Consider the following 19,110-nt stretch of genomic DNA (forward strand, 5'->3'; position numbering starts at 1 on the left):
ATTTGACTCAAGTTGCTAGGGAATAATCACATATGCAAGTGTGTTCAGGCTCTGTGGCAATGTTTGTAAAAAATATGTTCACTTACGCGATTCTTAAAATTTTGTCTCTTTCCCCCTAGTGGTTACATTTGATATTTTATCAGAGGATTACTCAAAGGTATGTTTAATATATATGTTTTTTTCATTTCAATATCTAATTAAAGAACAGGAAATTATTTTAAATGTCTGTATGTCAAAGAAACACCTGTCCACACATCTTTTTAAGAGACATCTTGTTCTTCTAGCAATTGATGAGTTTTTAAAAAAGTCCTTAGGAATGTTCTTTAAAGTGTATTTTGTTTTTTGTTTGTTTTTACCACTGCCTGTCATTTAAATGTCTTTTCCTGTACAGTCAGTTGACTTAAAAAACAGTGAAAGCAAGTCATAAAGGTCAGTCAGAGGCATAAAGTTAAATCGTAGCAGGAAAAAAGCAGAAATAATGCCCTTTCTTTTTTTTCCCTTTTTTTAAATAATTACAATAATTTAATTACAGTTACTTAACTACAAATACTTTTGCGAATTGGCTCTTCTTTCAAATCTGAATTTAAACTCCTGATTAATCAAAGATATAAACTTAAAGCATGTGAATGACTTATTGAATTAATTGGTTCTACCCTTGTGTTTAAAGATAGGCACTGTGTATATGTATCATGCTGAACTGGGATCTTGTCTTGTAATTTATGGACTAATTTCTTAAGACAGAAATCTGCTCATGGGATGCATAATCCAATGGCTTTTCTGCACGATAGATATATTCAGTTTTGCCACTTGCTAGTTTTCCAACAATAACTTTATGTGCTCGGTAACAAATGTCTTTTTGATACTTACCTGAAATGGGATCCAACTTTTCATTAATCACGTTAGCTGTACTACTGGTTTGCATTACTCCATTCAACAGAATTTTTTTAGTTTTAAGCACCTAGAAATTCTAAGTATCATTGAAAGCAGGCAAAGAGGTTTCTGCAGTGTAAGTCTGGAGTTAAAAACCAAACAAAGTGTTAGGATGCTTGAAGAATTGGATGGAGTATTATATAATGCTGTTATATAATCAGTTATGCAGCTGCAGTATTGTGTGCAGTATTAATTCCACGGCAACAAGGGATTTGCAGAATGATGGGAAATCTTTCCTGTAAAGAGACTTTGAAAAGTTGAGGGTTGTTCTCCGTTATGCATTTCACTTCTAAAATAAACATGATAAAATACTGTTTTAGGAATATAAATTTGGAGCTTCTGTTCTTCCTTTTTCATAACACTGGAACAATTAACTATTAAATTGAATATGGCAAATTCAAAGCCAGTAAGAATAACGTTTTTGTACGGTGCCTAATTGGACTCTGCAGCATGCTATCACAGGTGACAGTTGAGGCTAAAAATATAGCCAGTTAGAAAGGGATTGACAATTTATATGGATAAGAAAAATATTTAGAATTTTAATATTTATGTATATTTTATTATATAAAACACAAATTATATATCTTTATATTATCTATACATTTTGTGGAGGTTGAAATCATTTGGAAAGATCTCTGTTAAACTCTGCAAAGCTGCTCTGTAGAGGTAACGTAGCAGGAGATGTGGACTAAGTAAATCATTATTTTTAATTTAATACAGTGTTAATTTAAAAAATTCATTTAAGTTGATATTAAGAAAAAGCTGCGAGTTGACAATGTCACTGGAATTTTTTTAATTAAAATTGTGATTGCGGAGAGAACCTTGATGTTTAATCCTCTCTGGTTTGCTTTCAGATTGTGTTTTTGCAGTGCGACAGATATGTGGAGTTTCATTCTCAGCATGGCCATTATTACAAGACAAGAATACCAAAGTTTGGTAGAGATTTCTCTTATCACTACCCATCATGTGACCTGTATTTTGTTGGAGCAAGGTATGATCAAGATGGAGTTGTCATTTTTCACTTTGCTTAGGTCTGTGTTTTCCAAGGGTAAGATGAGGCTAACAATATAGGATGAGGAGAGAATGTGTGCTTTATTGGAAAACTTTTCCGTTCTTACTCGTTAGTGAAAAGTAGATAGTGTTGATAAAAACTCCAAGGAAATTAAATAAGTAAACTGTATACTTAAGTCCTAGATTTCTGAGTCTCTACCATTGGATGCTTCTTTACCTGAGTCCATTATGTCTTTTAATAGTTGTCAGACTTGCTGTATTGCCATTTTGAATGAAAAAACAGTATTTTAACTAGTAAATTAAAAATGTCATACATTTAATATTTCATTACATCTGAAAATAATTCAGCTTAGTAAAAATATGCATTTTCCTGGGCCATGTACATTTTGGGAAATGGAAGCCAAATGCAGCCTTCAAATTTCAACCAGTTAAATTTGCATTTTATTTTTTAATAAAGAAGTAAAGATAAAGAATTAATAAAGACAATTTTAATAGAAACTTAACAGAAATTTAATAAAATAATTTCTATGCAAATCATAGAAAACAGTCATTAAGAAAAAACGTGTTTCTTTGCCTGGGCAGGTGTAATTGTTATAGTATCATTAGTGTTTCTAATGATTTTCAGTGACCAGTTTATACTAAGGGAGGACAAGGGGGCATCTGTATACATGTATGACTTGTGCTAATTTGAATGCTTCAGCAGCCTCAGTTCACGTATATTCAGCATCCCTGTGCTTCAAAATGGTAGCGGGGGCATTTTAACTGAAGCATGTCGAATGGGCTTTAGTTAAAGTGCCTTGACACTGTTTTAAAGTGTGAGACGCTGAATACACAAGACGCTGCAGGTGCTCTAATTTAAAATGGCTCCTGAGAGCTGCTTTGATTAAAGCACCCCTCCCTCCACCACTGCCACCCCAGAGCATGTGTAAAGATGCCCTTAGAGCTGGAGGGGAAGGAGTTTTCCTAGTCAAGAGATTGAAATTGTACTTTCTTTAAATTTGAGGTCTTATTTAAAAATGTCTTACAGCCTTCTCTAGCTTAAACTTTATTTTTCATTAATGAAGGTGAAATAGTAACTTTAGATTTTATTTTGCAGTTCTGAAGTATACAGGTTAAATCTGGAACAAGGAAGATTTTTAAATACACTTCAAACAGATGCTTCGTAAGTACAATTCATCATGTTTAGATTTATGCCAGCAGGTGGAGCCAAATGACTAGTATGTTCACTCTCAATTAATTGGTCATGTAGACAGAATCCAAAACCAGGTTAATGTAATGTAAGTTTTTAATCTGACTTCATATCTTTCTTTAAAATTGATCTAAAATGCCTTTGAGTTTATTTCTGTGGATATTTTTCAAACTGCTTTTATTTCTTTAGAACAGATTATCTCTTGATTACTATGATTGTGTTAGATGCATCCTCAGTATCCCCAGTCAGACTCTCCTAAACTAATTGATTCAATGTCATAAGTGGATCTTGAAGAGATTTAAAAGGAACTGATGATAGACTTGCGCATCAAGCAAAAGGGACAATATGGAAGGGGTAGACAAGTGGGCAGTTAAGTCTGGCTTTATTGACAGGATGCTAAAGGGGGGAGCATGTGGCAGTGAAAGTTATTGCTAATTATTCATGTGTCAAGTAATTGTGAGTCATTAAACTTATACTTCTTTCTATTTTAGAGAGAATAATGTCTGTGACATAAATCCTGTACACTGTTTGTTTGCAACTGGGGCAGCCGAGGTAAATGAGATCTAATTCTTCTAAGAACTATGGCACTGTTGCTTATTCAAATACAGGTCACAGAACTAAAATGTGATAGAGCCAAGTATTAATTCTTGCTTAGTAAAAGTAAGTGTACTGAGGCCTAGGGCAGATGGCAGGTTTCAGAGCACAGTGCAAACAATTTGTTGGATTATGTTGGGTGTAGAGATGACCTAGACTTTTATGGCTGACAGAAAAAAAAATTGTATCACTTTAATATATTAAAAACTGCATAAACTAACTAGCCTGCACCCATCTATTGCTAGTTTAGGATTCATATTTTTCAAGTTTAAAAAATGAGTGTGCATTTTAAAATAAAAAAGAATATATGCTGTGCTATCATTTGAACTGTTCATGAAGCTCGGGTCTAATTTTGGAAATTAGAGATCAGTATATCAGGTGCTCTGTAGTCTTTTGTTTACTGGCATTCTGAGTTGCTAAATTTCATTATTTACAGCTTGAATTAATGTTCATTAATCACTTTATGCTGTTCAGGGGAAAGTAGAATGCTGGGACCCTAGAACAAGACATCGGGTTGGAGTGCTGGATTGTGCATTAAGCAGTGTGACAGCAGGTACAGAGTAAGTAAAAGCTTGCTTTTTAGTATATACTTGTTCTTCTGAAAAACTGTGTCTTTAAGGGCTCAATTCTTGTCTGTGGTTCTATTACTTATCAGTAGTCCAGTTCACAGAAGTTGTACAGGTATGGGATTAATTCTGGATTTGGAATTTTTGTCACCTATTTATTTGGTTTGACAAGCAATGACTAATTCTTAAAAATGTCCAAACAGAGGGGTAAAGGGTGAGCATTGATATTTCTGAAAGTGTTTGGAATAATTGTATAATTATAAACATTTACTTTCAGGATAAATGATTTACCATCCATTTCAGCATTGAAGTTTAATGGAGCTTTGAATATGGCGGTTGGAACATGCACTGGACAGGTAGATATGCTGTTGGCAAGCAATTTGAATTTGGAGATTTTAGGAGAAACTGTTCTTTTATCACAGACCCAGGTCTCTGCATACTTTGAGTAGATTCTCTGTGAAGTACATCTGTACTGAAGGAGGAGTCACTTATCTCCATGTGAACTTGATTTTGACCTGGTAGCAGGAGAAAGTTACTGGCTATCCATTTTATTTTGTATAGATATCTATATTTTTTTTTTCCTACTGAACTGAACACTTCTAAACATTCTCTTTCTACCTTGCTTGTGACAAATGAAACAGGATGGGGTTTTCTCAACTATCTTTCTTCATTCTGGTTCAAGATACAGACAGGGTCTGTCCAACACCATTTCATTTATTCAGTATTACTGTCTTCCTGAAGAGAAAAGAAGCCTTTATGTTAGGACTTCTTCCCACAGCATATAGTACCTTATTTTTGTCAGCATTGAACTTCATCCTGTTAGCCTTAGCCCAGCTTTGTGAACTACTTAGATCCTTCTTAATTGCTATCCCATCCTCTGCATTCAGAACCCTTCTCAGTTTTGTGTCGCCTGCAAACTTAATCAAGAAGCTTTCTGCACCAGCATCCAAACAATAAGCCCATTGAACGGCACTGGGACTAGGAGAGAACCCTGTGGGTCTCCACTTGTAATCTCTTGCCATTCTGACATGGATCCAGTTATAATTACCTTTTGCTTGTGGCTACTGAACCAGCTGTCTATCCATTTTATAGTAGTTTTGTCTAGCCCACAGTTCACTATATGAGAAGGTCATATGGGTTCTTGTCAATGGCCTTGCTGAAGTCCAGATGCACTGTATCCACAGCATTTCCTTCATCCACCCAAGTTATTCCTTTATTAAAGGAGATTAGTTTTGTTTGACTTGTTTTTGTTCTTGGTAAATCCATGCTGGCTGCTTGTGATCACCCTTTCTTTCTTCAGATGCTTGCAAATGGGCTTCCTTAGGGTATGCTCCAGTTATCTTCCTTGACATTGAGGTGAGGCTAATGGGTTTGTAGTTCCCTAAATCCACCTGTACCTGCCTGGCCTTGTATAGATGTTCCCTGGCTGCCTTGGAGCCATGTGTCTGGGGTCAGCCACAGAGGCTGCTCCTGTAGTCTGTGTCGGGTCACGTTCTCCCCAAGGGAAACCCTGACACTTGTCTGCCACAACTTGAGTCTTCCATTCAGTGGTGGGGCTCCTTCCTGTTGCTCCTCACAGGCTGGGCATCACTCCTAGCAGGTATTCTTGGGGCTCCACCTCCCCTACACCTCAGCTGTGCACTAGCCTCTTAGGACAGCCAGTCGATGGTTGGTTGGCTCACCCTCTGGTGTTGCCTCCTGGGTCCTCCCTGTCTACTTGGCTCCTGGTGTTCTCACCACGCCCGGTACCTTCAGGACACAAGACGTTTTCTGGTGGTATGCCAGGCTCGCTTCGCTGCGCCGCTGTCCCCAATGTTGCCTCGGCTCGTTCTGTCCTGTGAGCATCACCTTGGCCCTTTCCTGTCCTAGGGCTTAGGGAAAATCAAGGAAAAGAAACAATTAACTGAAACAAAAGGGCAGGGTGGGCTTTTCTCTCTACTGCCTGTGCAGTGCCTGCCCGTCTTGGGGGACAGCTGTGCAGCCTGTTCCCTGCAGCGTCCCCACAGCTGTTTCTCTGCTGCCAGCTTTTATTTCTGCCAGGCGGTGTTCTTCTGTGACTTCATCCAGCCACAGATAAAAGTGGCTGACGAACCTTGCGGGTGTTCCGTCTCAGCATGGCTCATCTGGGCCATCTATTTCTGCAGTGGGTAAGTTTGCCCTGTCTTCGGGGCTTTTCTCTTTTCTATGTGGGCGGGCTGTTTCTGCCCTGGGCCCCACCGTAGAAGGAGTCTCCCATCCCTTTTCCTTTGCCCCCCTGAGACACCACCTTTTTGCTTTTTTCCCTTTTCCAGTCCTCTGGTACCTGGTCTGTCTCCCATCACTTCAGGTTGCAACAAGGGAGGTTTAGGTTGGATGTTAGGAAAAACTTTCTCACTAGGAAGGCAGTGCAGCACTGGAACAGGTTACCTAGAGAGTTGATGGAAATTTCTAAGACCTGGCTCAACAGAACTCTGGATGGAGTGTCCTAGTTGAGGATGGTCCTGCTTTGAGCAGGGGGTTGAACTAGATGATCTCCTGAGGTTCCTTCCAACCTTAATTTTTTATGATTCTATGGAAGATCATGGCAAAGGGTTGTGAGATCGCCTCTGCCAGTTCCTTCAGAACACTAGGATGAAGTTCATTAGGCCCTGCTGACCTGAATTCATTCAGACCCATCAAAATCTCTGTCTTTCGTTATGTCATTGTTCAGCCTGTCCCCTTCCTTATGCAAATAATTCTTATAGGAGTCTAGATGCAGTTTAATTTTTTCATGAAGACTTGAGGCAAAATAGCTGTTAAGCAGCTCTACTTTCTCTGCATCTTCTATTAAGAGTTCCCCATGGCTAGTTAACAGTGAATCCACTGCTTCATTGGTCTTCCTTTTGTGACCATTATACTTATAGAACCTCTTCTTGTTGTCTTTAACATCTCTGAGATGCAGCTCATTCTTTATCTTTTCCTTCCTAATTTTTGTCCCTACATGTTCCTTAGTTACCTTTACATTTTTCCATTGCCTGTGTGCTTTTGCTTTTGCATCCTGAAGCATCCTAAAAGTTTCTTGTGTAGTCACATTGTTCTCTTGCCATTCTTCTTGTTATGTTCTTTCTGCACATCCTTGCTCTTTGAGAGAGAGAGCTCTTCACTTGAATGAAATAAGGTACAATGTGTTATGGCATTGAAAGAGGAGAATAATGCTAAGTAGCAGCATAGCTTTGTTTCCCTGCACAATCTGGTTCTTAACTTTCCTTCAAAACTTTAGCATCTACTGTTCACATACAGGAAACTCAGATGTTGTCTTGGGATCTCACAAGTCCATAGGACTAGAATCAAGGTCTCCCCAAACTCAGCCCAGTGCCCTCTCTATTAGAATGTATTGAACATGAGAACTTGGATATCTAGTCTTCTGTTTAATAGCTTTCAATAGAGTGGTTCTCCATGAATTTGTCATATCTTTTTGCTTCCAAAAATACACTTTCAGTGACAGAGGCATCCTCCAATGCTAAGAACGGCCAAATTCCAAGACTTCTATGAACCCAGGTTTACACATTATACTCTAGCAGTTGATGCCTGAAAGAAAGGTAGCTCCAGAACATACAAGAGGGATTACTAACAAAATACTTTTAAGAAATCTTGGAAAGCATCTGTATGCACTTATTTTTTCATTATTTGTTGGGAAAGATGATAAATGCTTAAGTGTATTTATATTTTTCATATGGCTGCAGCATCTCTTTGGAAATGGGGGTAAAAAAATGAATTCATAGTAAATCTGGCTTATTTAATAACTTCAGAACGGAAAATGCTTTCTTTGTTTTATGTTTAATGTTTCTCTCTTTTCCTTTAGCATTTTAAATATGAACTATTTTTTGGTTTAGCCCAAGGTATAATGTGCACCAGTTTAAATCCAAGCAACCTTGAAGTATAAGTCCAGACCTCAGCTGAAACCTCATAGTATAGCGTACATGTAATTGTCCTTACTCTTCCAGGTTTTGCTGTACGATCTCCGATCCAGTAACCCATTAATAGTCAAAGATCACCAGTATGGCCTGCCTGTTAAATCAATCCAGTTTCAGGATCATTTAGATTTAATTATATCTGCAGATTCACGAATCATAAAAATGTGGAATAGAGACACGGTAAGTGTATGTTTTATGGTGTTAAGTTAAATTCCCTATTTTCATCATTTTGTTGATTTGAATTTAAGCTTTTATCACCACACTTCAACATAGCCTAATTTGTAAGCATAGTTACTTTTTTGTTTGACTGTTCAGGAGGATCTTTTGACAAGGATTAATTTAATGAGAGATGCAGGTGCACACATTCATTGTTATTAACTGCTAATTAACCAAGTAGCCAGCATTACAAAGAACCTCTCAGTGGGTGGTGGATCCTGCTCGTGTGCTTAGGGTTAAATTGATCTCCAGTTTTGGGGACAGGAAGAAATGTTCCTGTAGCTGGATTGGCTACCGTCGGGGGCAAAGGTTGTCTTCCTCTGTAACAAGGGTTGTGACCTACTTCTGAGTGTCAGTCCAGCATGTTATATTTACCAAATTCCTTGCCACTCTATTGGTGATGCCTTGTCTCTGTTTTCACATCACACCATAGGTGTGTGGGCCTTTCAGTGGGTACTTTGCAGCTGTGGTACGGAATGAGGGGTTGGAATAGAGATTCCTGTAGATCTGTTGGCCAAATAGTAGCCTGTATGATCAGAAATCTGGGTTTGATGACAAAGAGCCTTCTCCCAAGCCAAACTCATTTGTAAAATTTTAGTGGCTTTAAAAAAACACACAAATATCTTCCTTCTCCTGACTCTTAAGCACTCTGTGTATGCACGTACACACACATGCATTATACAGTGCACTGAAGTACATTTAGCTCTAACCGTGCACTGAAGTACATTTAGCTCTAACCCCTGTGACTGCTAACTTGTTCAAGGACTCTATTTTGGTGAGATTAGCTGCTAATTATATTTACACAAATCTGCTAGGACAAGAAAATAGCATTGAAAGTGGCACCCACATTTCAGCTTGCAAGTTAGGTTGTATATGCTGACTAATTTATTGTAGATTATTTCTTAAACAGTAGGTGCAAAAAGTTCAGACAGATTTTGAGCTTTCAGCCTCAGTATCCACATGAGCCTCTTCTGAACAGTTTGACAGTTTCTCCACTGTATTTGCCTGACTAGCAATCTCTTATGTGAAACTGTGTTCTGTTTGGCAGGTCTGTAATAGTGCAATTGTAATTTTAGCTTGATTGGAGCCTCTTTCATTAGTCACAGTTCCTCCTCAAAGGCTCTGTCACCATTGCACTCTGATCCCCTTCTCTTCTGACTACATAGTGGACCTTATCAATGGGGTCACAACCCTTTCAATAGTCTTCTTTTATAAAGTGCTTCAGCATTGCTTAGGACCATACATTTTTTTTCTATGATGGGAAATACACCTTCTTTCATCAAAAGGCTTCTCAGAGCATCTAGTCTCACAACCTCTTACACATTTTTCTGTTATCAAAAATGGGTGGTCTGTTACTGGCCTCTCTCCTTGTTCCCTAATTGTCTCATTTCTCAAAGATGAACACCAGAGAGATTACCTGGCCTCTGTAATTGGATAAATGAGCATTTCTTGCTGCTTGGGGATGGGGACATCTTTGGCCTTTCGTAGAATGTGTTCCAGCTGCCTATACTCTCCCTCCTTCAAATATTGGTTCTTTTTTCTCCCCGCTTGGGAAGCAACTGAGGCAGAATTTGGGGTGGAAAGTACCTGGCTTTGATACCAGAGTAGCCCGTGCTGAGACGTGCCTTTTGGTGGGGAGCTTGATGATTTATCTACTGAGGTGGGGTGGGGTTGGAGACAGGCTCTTATTAATCATCAGTGGAGAGACTACGGATGGATGGTATGGCAGCATTCAGCTGGAAGGGGGGGACCCAAAAGGTAGGCGAGACCTGCTTCAGGGGAATAAGAAGAATAATGGGATACAAGTTTTTGTTCTGATCCTGTCCTTCAGTTTAGATCCCTGCAGACATGTAAGCTCATGCTTATGCCTCTGTAAAAAGTGGGCCACAGAACCTTCTTATTTACTGACTGCCTTAGCAGTTTGAGTGTAAAAGCACTAAAGTATTTTGTCTGGGCTTTCCCCTCCTGAAAATTTCTTGTCTGTAAGACCCTTATAATATGCACAGAAATTTTGGATTTAGTATAAAGTAGAGGTTTTGATCATTGTGGTCATTGAAGCGTGCTTTGCATGATGAAGTAATAAGTGTGACAAACAGTGCAAGCACTTCTTGTCTGCAGAATCAGAGGGAGAGGACATGTCTACACATGCAATTAATGCACATGAATAAACTCCAGAGCTTATGGCTCTGTAGTTTTGTTGTTTTTTTTTTTTTTTCTCCTGGGTGTGCTGTTTGACCATGTGCCCAGGAGCAAAAACTCCTCAGTATACTGGAGATACTCTGGTAGATACACTGAGGAGAGCTGCCTAATTAGTCCTATAGTAAATCTCTGCCTCTCCATGTGTGCCCCTGTTAGGGCATATGAAACAAACTCTGGAGATAGCTAATGCTTGTATCTACAAGTGTTATCCGGCTCTGGAGTTCGCTTTGTGCGCCCTAATATGGGTGCATGTGTAGAGGCAGAGATATTTACTGTGGACCTAATCGTGTGGCTCCACAATAAACATCTTGTGTAGATGTGCTAAGAGAAGACGTAACAGAAATATCAGCTGGTAAGTGTAGGCAGAAAGCAGCTGTGCAATGGCTACATCAAGGCTGTTGCCTCTCCTTTTCCTGAACTTCAAAGGTTGACTATTTAAAAAAAGAAAAAAAAAGAAAAAGTCTTGGAACATTTATTGTAACGAGAGCGGTACATGGAGGATCGAGACAGATTTTGCATTTCTTTGAGAACTAAGGGTTTGTTTGTGAGGCATCTTTGTCCTTTTTTTTGTCTGCAACGTGGTGCTTAACATTCTGTACATCTTGCTAATATTTCTGTAATAAAATGAAGGCACAATTTTAACACACTTTTCCTTGGTGCACTGAAAGCAGTCCCATTCTCTAGTCCCTAGTTTAACTGCTTAGTGCTTTTATTAGCTAAATCTGTGTTGTTGATTATACATAGTCTTTATATAAATTTACATTTACATCTAGTGGTGATATACATTTTAAAGCAGAAATTGCATTTGACCTGTGAGGAGGTTGTTTTCAGTGTTGGATCAAGCAAGCAAAATTGCTCATACTTCATGAGATTTGAAGGTTTGAGACCCTTGGTTGAAAGACGTGGCATAAATGCTGAGTGGTGGTAGAAGGCAGTTTAATATATACAACTATAACTTGATTATATCACAGCTAGTTTTTACTTCCATTTAAGAAGCTGACTTAGCTGGTCGTCTTTCGGCATGTTAGAACAAATGGACCCCCTGACCTCGCATGCTGTCAGTGAAGGAATTGGCCTTAAAACACTTAAAAGTAGTACTTGAGAGAAATCTGGGTTGCGGTTATTTCTCTCAGTCCACATCTCATCCATCTGTGGGATGTGTTTCAGCATGAACTAAACATGGCAGAGGTTGCAGGCAGTCCATTTCTCTTGTTCTTATTTTTATGCAACATTACTTCCTTTTTACCTCTTTTTTTTTTTTCATCGTTATGTTGTACTGCATTTGAAAAGAAGTTTCCTCTGCTATAATAGATGTAAGGTTTGACTATAAACTGGGAGTTTGTGATGTCTTTACAGTATATGAAATCAAATACATGACCTAGCATGAAATCCCAGAATTGTAGGCTTAGCACATCATTATTATAAATTGCCATTATAATTTCCATCCTGATCTTCCTAAGTCAGTGACAACTGGTTCCTTTTATTCAGGCCTTTTTGCATTTCCTGTAATTTCTTGACTTTGTATTGAAGTGCTGGGCCATGCCTCATTTTACACAGATTAGAGCAGGGTGGGGGAAATCCCACAGCCCACATCATTTTGGCTTTCTGTTGGAATGAGACTATTTACAACCAAGAAAATTAGACCTCACAAAAAAGGGCTTTATTGGTGATATGCCAGAGTCTTGAGGGCCCCACCCAGTTCATAAAATACATTGAACTGGATTGCTGACATCCACATCTTCAATATAGACATTGGAGCAGTTAGACTGCAGGTGCCAGCATGCAGTGAGTGCTGTGGCTTGGGTTGAGCAACAAATAGGCTGCATTCCTTAGAGAAGGTCTGGTCAACTCTGGGCAGTAATGTTGAATTTGTGGATCTGCCCCATGTGTATCAGTATTCTGTCCCACTGAAAAACCGTGTTAGCTTTAGGCTTCGCTTGCTGTATTTTTGCATTGTATTTTTTAGCCACTATAAGGCCTATTTTCAGTCTGTAACTGTATTTTAACAAAGCATTAAGTGAATTCCCTGTAATGTATTTTTCTCCCTATGTTTCAGGGAAAAGTATTTACTTCAATGGAGCCAGAGCATGATATCAATGATGTCTGTCTTTATCCTAATTCAGGTATGTGTAAAACGAACTAAGTTTGTTTACAGGTAAAGCCCTTTACTGCAGACTTCCTTCACAAAAAAAGTTTTCAGAGATTTCCTAGGGTGGAAAGGCTTTTTCTTTGGCATTGTAATCAATCCCATGTTTTACATTTCTCCTCCAATTTAAATATGTTATTCTTTTCCTCTTCTGAAGTTTTTTTTATTGTTGCCGTGTGCTGTGGTGGCTGTTTCACTGCTGGTTAGTAAAACCTTTGGGAAATCATTTGGATAAAAATAGTATGTAAACTCATGGTCATTGTCTTGAAACTTAATCTTTTTTATGTGAGCTGTGAGTACAGCACAAGGGTATAGATTCTGACTTGAAGAATGTGTGTGTACAGAATAAAGGGCATCCTAGAAACTATTAATCTGGTAGGGCACTTGAAAAGTACCAGGTTGCATGATGTAGCAGGGACAGCTTTTTTACAGTATTTTGAGAAAGGGAGATTGTAGTCTTTAGAATAAAATCTGCTGGGTAAACATGATGTTACATTCTGGCTAGGATACTCCTGTTCTATAATTCAGTTTATTATATCATCTTTTATAGCAGACCACCAAGCTGAACTTACTTTCTTTTTAGCATGTGACTCCAAACATTCAAATCTTCATTCCTACAGTGAATGCCTTGACGTCTCCTCTGCCACATGAAGTATTAACAGTCCAAATTTGGAGTCAGTTGAGCAAGGGATTTTTGAGGTCCAATCCCATGGGGAAAAAAACCAGCACTGTTCTAAATCATTTGGTTTTTTTAATGTTTTGTGCAGAGCTGGGTTTCTTAACAGTTGAGATTTGTTCAGTTTGAGATCCGTTCCCAAAATAGTCTCAGTTGCTTGGGCCTTCTTTATGAGTTCATGGCATTGAACTGGGCTTTGGGAAAACAATTTGAAAAAATATTGCATGTAGTTTAGATTGACGTATGGCACATGGCATAACACGCATCTTTACTCTTTGGTTCAAAAGCCAGAGGCCATCTAAAATGTAGAAACTAGAGTGTTCTTAAGTTAAATAAAAGGAGTAGGGAAGACGGTGTAACTTGAACTGCTAACCCAAGAAAATCCACATTCAGACTTGTCAGAAATCTGAGTCCCCAACTTGATTTAAAACCTAGGTGACCTGCTGCTGCTGTAGTTATAACTTAAGTTAGCAAACTCTGGTTAACGCTTTTGTCTAGAATAGGGTTTTCAGGATGACTGAAATGGGCAGGACTGGTGCAGGTCTGGCTTAAGCATTCTTCTAGGTAGCCTATGGCCTCTGTCTCCATGGCTTCAGGAGATGCTTGGAGCTACACTTGTGTACTGAGTTGACCTTTACCCTCAGCAGAAACCAGATTAACCTGTAGGTAGGTTACTGTTCTTAAGGAGGTGTGATGTTTTTGGGAAATGTGCCCTGCTAATTTCTACAGTATCTTTAACAGGGACTCTTCTGCTAGATAAGCCACTGTGTATGCAGATATGCAGGAGTGCTGGGCATGTTACATATTCCATCTTGGCATTATTATAGAAGAGTGCTAGTGTTTGCTTACCAGAGGGAAGATGAAATGACTGTATACTCATGTTTTGAGCATTGCAGTATCCTTTTGGATAAGGGGTTCTTGATCCATTACCCTGCAATATGAAGTATGCACAATACTTGGTGTATTGGTGCCAGGAGAGTCTGACCAGCGAGGGGGAGTTTGAGCAGTGCTCTGGGCGTGGTGATTGGGATAGATCAGGAAAAGAAGAGAGTTGGGGCAGAGGGATTTTGGTGTGGATAAGAATCTTGTGGCTCTGACAGATAGTAACTTGTGGTAGGATTTGCAGAGGTTTTAAGTTAGGAGAACGGCAATGCAGATTGTGGTATTTGGAAGGGGGCCCCATGAAAACAAACGTGGGTGGATGTGTTTTTCAGCCTCACTCCTCTGGATCTGAGGATATAAGTACGGCTGTGGTGTCAGACCTATGGTCTATCTAGCCTGCTTCTGGCTTACAAGTAGTAGGTGCTTTGGAGGAAAAATATGCAAACCAAGCATGTCCATGGGTGAAAGAACTGGTTTTCATTTTACATTTTCATTTTGCTGGAAACTCTGATACTTCAACATTTCATTTTTGTGCTGAATCTGCATCGCTTCTGAAATTTTTCAACAACGAATTTTGGGTGGGGGGGAAAGGGTTTTTTTTCCCCAAAAAAAACATTTCAGTCTTGAATAAATGTTTCATTTTTTTTATTTTTTTTATTCTGGTTTAATTTTTTTAAATTTTTGACTTGAACTTGGTGTTTATAGAAATGTTGTAGCATGCATTGTAAAGCAGCATTTCCTGTTTGTATCTTAATGGTTTGACAGTTATGTCAAACTGTACAATAAGTATACAATTTGAAGATGTTTTTGGAAAATACACCAGGAGAGCTTCAGAAATAGTTTCACTATTGGTAGAACTTCAGTTTTTCAGAGCAGACTTTTCTAGTTGAAAGGTTTTAACAAAAAAAAAAAAATCAACCTGGTTCACTACTCATAATCCCCTTAGCAAATAGACCCTTCTGCACATATAAGACAGTTTGTAGAGTACAGTACTGAAATGTAGCATCTTGCAGGGATTGGAAACCTTTTATGTTTGTGGGCCAGGTTCTTGTATCCATGTTCCCCTTCAGAGAGGGAAAGAGAGAAAGCTTGTATGTGACGTGGCAGGAGGGTGTGATTGTTGGAATTGCGGATCAGGTCCAATTGTGCCATTAAGTGAATGTCTGTCAGTAGCCTACAGAACATGGATATTTGCAAGTCTGTTTTTTCTGTGGCCCTCCAAAATTATAAGTATTCTTTAAACTTAGTTGTAGAGTCCTTTTGTCCCTGTCTCCCAAAGACTGTGTTAGGAAATTGATCTTTCATTGGCTAGAATAAGTCACATATCCTGTCCAACTCTTGGGTTCTTTTGCCTGAAAACTATTGCATATAATCCAGTTAATTGACTGTGCTGTTTCATAGGTGTGGTCATCTTTCTGTGAAAGTTGGTTAGACCTAAGGAGGAGAGACAGTAGATGAATACATAGCAAGCATTTCCTTTGATCAAGACTCTCCTCTTCTGCTTCAATATTTCCCCAGAAGTAGACAGCCAGGTACTATCCTTGAGGTTATTGTCCCTTTATTTATTTATGGGAACTTCCCATAGAGAAGGCTTTCCATTGCTGTTGTCTTTGAAGCATGGGGCATAATTAGTGATCTTGTTCCTACCATTCTGCCTTGGTCTCTGGTATTTTCTCCATGCACTAGAAATAAAATGCTTTTTAACTTCCCCAGCAGCAGTGAAACTACTGATACTTAAAGGGACCATTAACCTGTGAACCATACTATAAATCTTTGCTTTTATTTAGGCTGCCTGTGAACTGTTTTGAACTGGGTTCTTAGTCTTATTTTGCTGAACTGAGCTGCTGTAACTAGCTTTGTCAAACGTGTGCAGCCATTTTTCATCCCTGTAGAGTCCAGCTGCATTCTGTATTTTTAGTAAAAGAATTAGAGGTGGAAAGAATTGCCCCACCCATGTTAATTATGTACGTCTCATTGGGTGTAAGTTTGTATATGTGCCCTCCAGTTACGTGATAATTGACCCCATTATTCATAGTCTCAGTAGACTCTGTTAGAACATTTTTAGATTGCAAGGTTATCTAACTTTTTTCCCTTCATGCATCCTCTTATTTATGTTAAAGGTCACCTGCACAGGAAACTCAAAATTGAGATTAAAGTAGAAAAAATAGGCTAAATACCTGTTTCAGTCAGTTTCACTATGAAAATCTTAACATATAATTTTCATGCTAGTTTTGGGGTTTGTCATAAATTTAATGTCTACAGCACTTCTCAGGTCCTGAGCATTTTAAAATCAAGTTGAATGGTTCCCATAATTTTTTTGCAAGCTTCTCATTTTGCACAAATTGAGCTACAGAGGTTAAACTGGTTTGTTCAGGAACCCAAATACAATTGCTGTACTACTTATTTTCAGAGTATTCTGGAATATACCCAGTACCCAAAGAAAAATGTGGGTTTTTTTGGTTTTTTTAAGACTTCAGGTTCTTATTAACTGAGGCTCTACAGACAAACTGCTACAGATCACCATCCTATGTTTACCCGGGTTTTTGTCAAACACGTCACCCCAATATTATAGCTTCATCTGCACACAATATTGGCCTCATTTAAAGGACAATGTTAGTTAGACCTCTTCTGAATAGTCAGAAGACATGTTGCTTAAAATATAATGGTGGGATCAGGCGGTATGCATACCTGAGCCTTAGATTGCTCACATCTATGGAGACCGGCCAGTGCGAGCAAGCACTGGAATGAGCTGTTAACTGGGGCTCAACTGGCCATTGCAGTGCAGCTGCAATACATGCTTATATATGCATGCGGTTAATATTGTTTTCCCTGGATGTTCTTTCATGTTTTCACCAATTGGCATTCAGAGAACTACTCCTTTTTGGCATTGTATAAAATTGCAGTCATTCTTTTTTCTTAAAACTCCTGAGATTTGAATTTTTTTGCGTTAATTAGAATTAAGGTGCCCTGCATTCAATTAGATGTTATTTCTTCTAACAACTTTATAACTTTTTTATTTGGAAAAGTTAGTCTCTTTCAACAGATATTTTTATCATGTGATTGTGTGTCTTTAGGAATGCTCCTGACTGCCAATGAAGCCCCTAAAATGAACATCTATTACATTCCAGTAAGTAATGCACAAGGGTTTTTTCTCTGTTAACGTATGAATAGCAAGTTTAAAATTGTTAGCTTCATGTCATAATACATTGTCACAGTAGATGTAATTTGCAAGCTGAATTAATTCTGGGCATCTGTTAGGCTTCAAGGCGTATGTTACTTCATTGTTGCTGCTCCTCAGGATAAAGTATATAGTGTGGCTTTTATTCTATTGTTAATTTTCAAAAAAATAAGAATTTGGAAGCTTCTACTTATTCGTAACAATTTCAGAAATGGCCAGAGACCATGGAGAAAATAGCTCTGGAGAGAGAAACCTGCTTGTTTTCAAAGATTTGTTGCAATACATTGATAGAGTATAAAATGGTACAGCTTGCTGTCGAGATGCATTAAAGCTTTAGTAAACTTCTACTTGGAGGGTAAATTCTAAACAGACTTCTGTCAAGGTGTTTGCAAACACAGTTGCACATAGAGCTACACTTACATTTTGGCCTGTTTGTGAGAGTAGGTTGTACTCCTTAAAGTGTATGCACAAATCTCTGTACAGCCTAAGTATAGCTATACATAAAAAATTTAACTGGCAAAAAGGGAGGCCAGGCTTTGAAGATGCAAGTGTTTCACTCTATCACTATATTCATGTGTTTGGGCTGTATACATTGTTTTAAATTGCTTATTTTTATTGTGCTTTATATTTTCAAGCAAGAAACTTTGATTTAAACCCACTGATTTGCATTATGTTTTTCATTTGTACTCCTTTTATAACTTTTCTAAACATTTCAGCAGTTAGTAACCATTCATATATGTTGAGTGATTCATTTATTGCAGTCTACACAGTCTCTACACCAAATCTGACACTTCTTTTCACTAGCCAGGGTACATTATCTGCACATTAAATCCACTTTGATTTAGATTTACATTTTCATAATTTTATGCGTTGTTGCACAAGACAAAATATCATTAGAAAATTGAAGTAATTGTTCAAAAGTCCTTCAAGACTTTAGAAGTTTAGACAGCTTTATTCATTAGAAAGAAGAAAACAAGTACTCTGGGGTGGTGGGGGGGTGTTTTTTTATTATTCCAATTTTCTGTTGGTTTCTCAGCTTTGAACTATGTGGTGAACTGAACTAAACTGAAATGAAGCATATGTTCTCTTAATATGCTCAAAAGAAGATTCTGGTGTCAAAAGCCAATTTAGCATTTTAACAAGCTCTGATTATCAGGGACTATTTCCCTGTCAGTGACTTGACTTCAGTGGCAAAAATGCTTGAATATTTTTATTTACCTTAAATTTTAAAGATTATCCTAACTTCAGATTTAATTTTAGTCAGTCCTGAGAGCTGAGTTTATAATTACTAAGTTTGTAGCTTGCTTCTTATGATGTAAGCAAGTAGTTGAAAAAGTTCTTCTTCCAGTTTATCAGTTAGTTTTTATAGGAAAAATGCATAGGTTATTACACATCACATTTAGTATCCAGTCCAGTGAACTGGAAACTGTTAAGCCTGTCTGACACTGCAGTATCCTGAGGTATAAATTCATAGATGCTAGGGTTGGAAGGGACCTCAGCAGATCATCAAGTCCGACCCCCTTCCTAGGCAGGAAAGAGTGCTGAGGTCAGATGACCTATCCAGCCTTCCAGCCTTCTCTTAAAGATCCCC

The 19,110-nt window shown here is 38.3% G+C and overlaps 1 protein-coding gene across 1 annotated transcript in view; it reads left to right on the plus strand.

Moving 5' to 3' along the window:
* NOL10 (nucleolar protein 10) overlaps window positions 1-19,110 on the plus strand; it is a 74,953-nt gene that overhangs the window by 10,484 nt on the left and 45,359 nt on the right. The window contains exons 5-13 of the mRNA XM_090032131.1: window positions 120-157; window positions 1,785-1,921; window positions 3,038-3,103; window positions 3,622-3,682; window positions 4,199-4,284; window positions 4,568-4,646; window positions 8,253-8,402; window positions 12,694-12,760; window positions 17,416-17,468. Coding sequence (XP_089888257.1) covers window positions 120-157; window positions 1,785-1,921; window positions 3,038-3,103; window positions 3,622-3,682; window positions 4,199-4,284; window positions 4,568-4,646; window positions 8,253-8,402; window positions 12,694-12,760; window positions 17,416-17,468 — 737 coding nt within the window. The remainder of the gene's footprint in view (window positions 1-119; window positions 158-1,784; window positions 1,922-3,037; window positions 3,104-3,621; window positions 3,683-4,198; window positions 4,285-4,567; window positions 4,647-8,252; window positions 8,403-12,693; window positions 12,761-17,415; window positions 17,469-19,110) is intronic.

Source organism: Crocodylus siamensis, chromosome 1 (genome assembly GCF_052110815.1).
Source record: "Crocodylus siamensis isolate JL-2025a chromosome 1, ASM5211081v1, whole genome shotgun sequence".
NCBI classification, from domain to species: domain Eukaryota; kingdom Metazoa; phylum Chordata; order Crocodylia; family Crocodylidae; genus Crocodylus; species Crocodylus siamensis.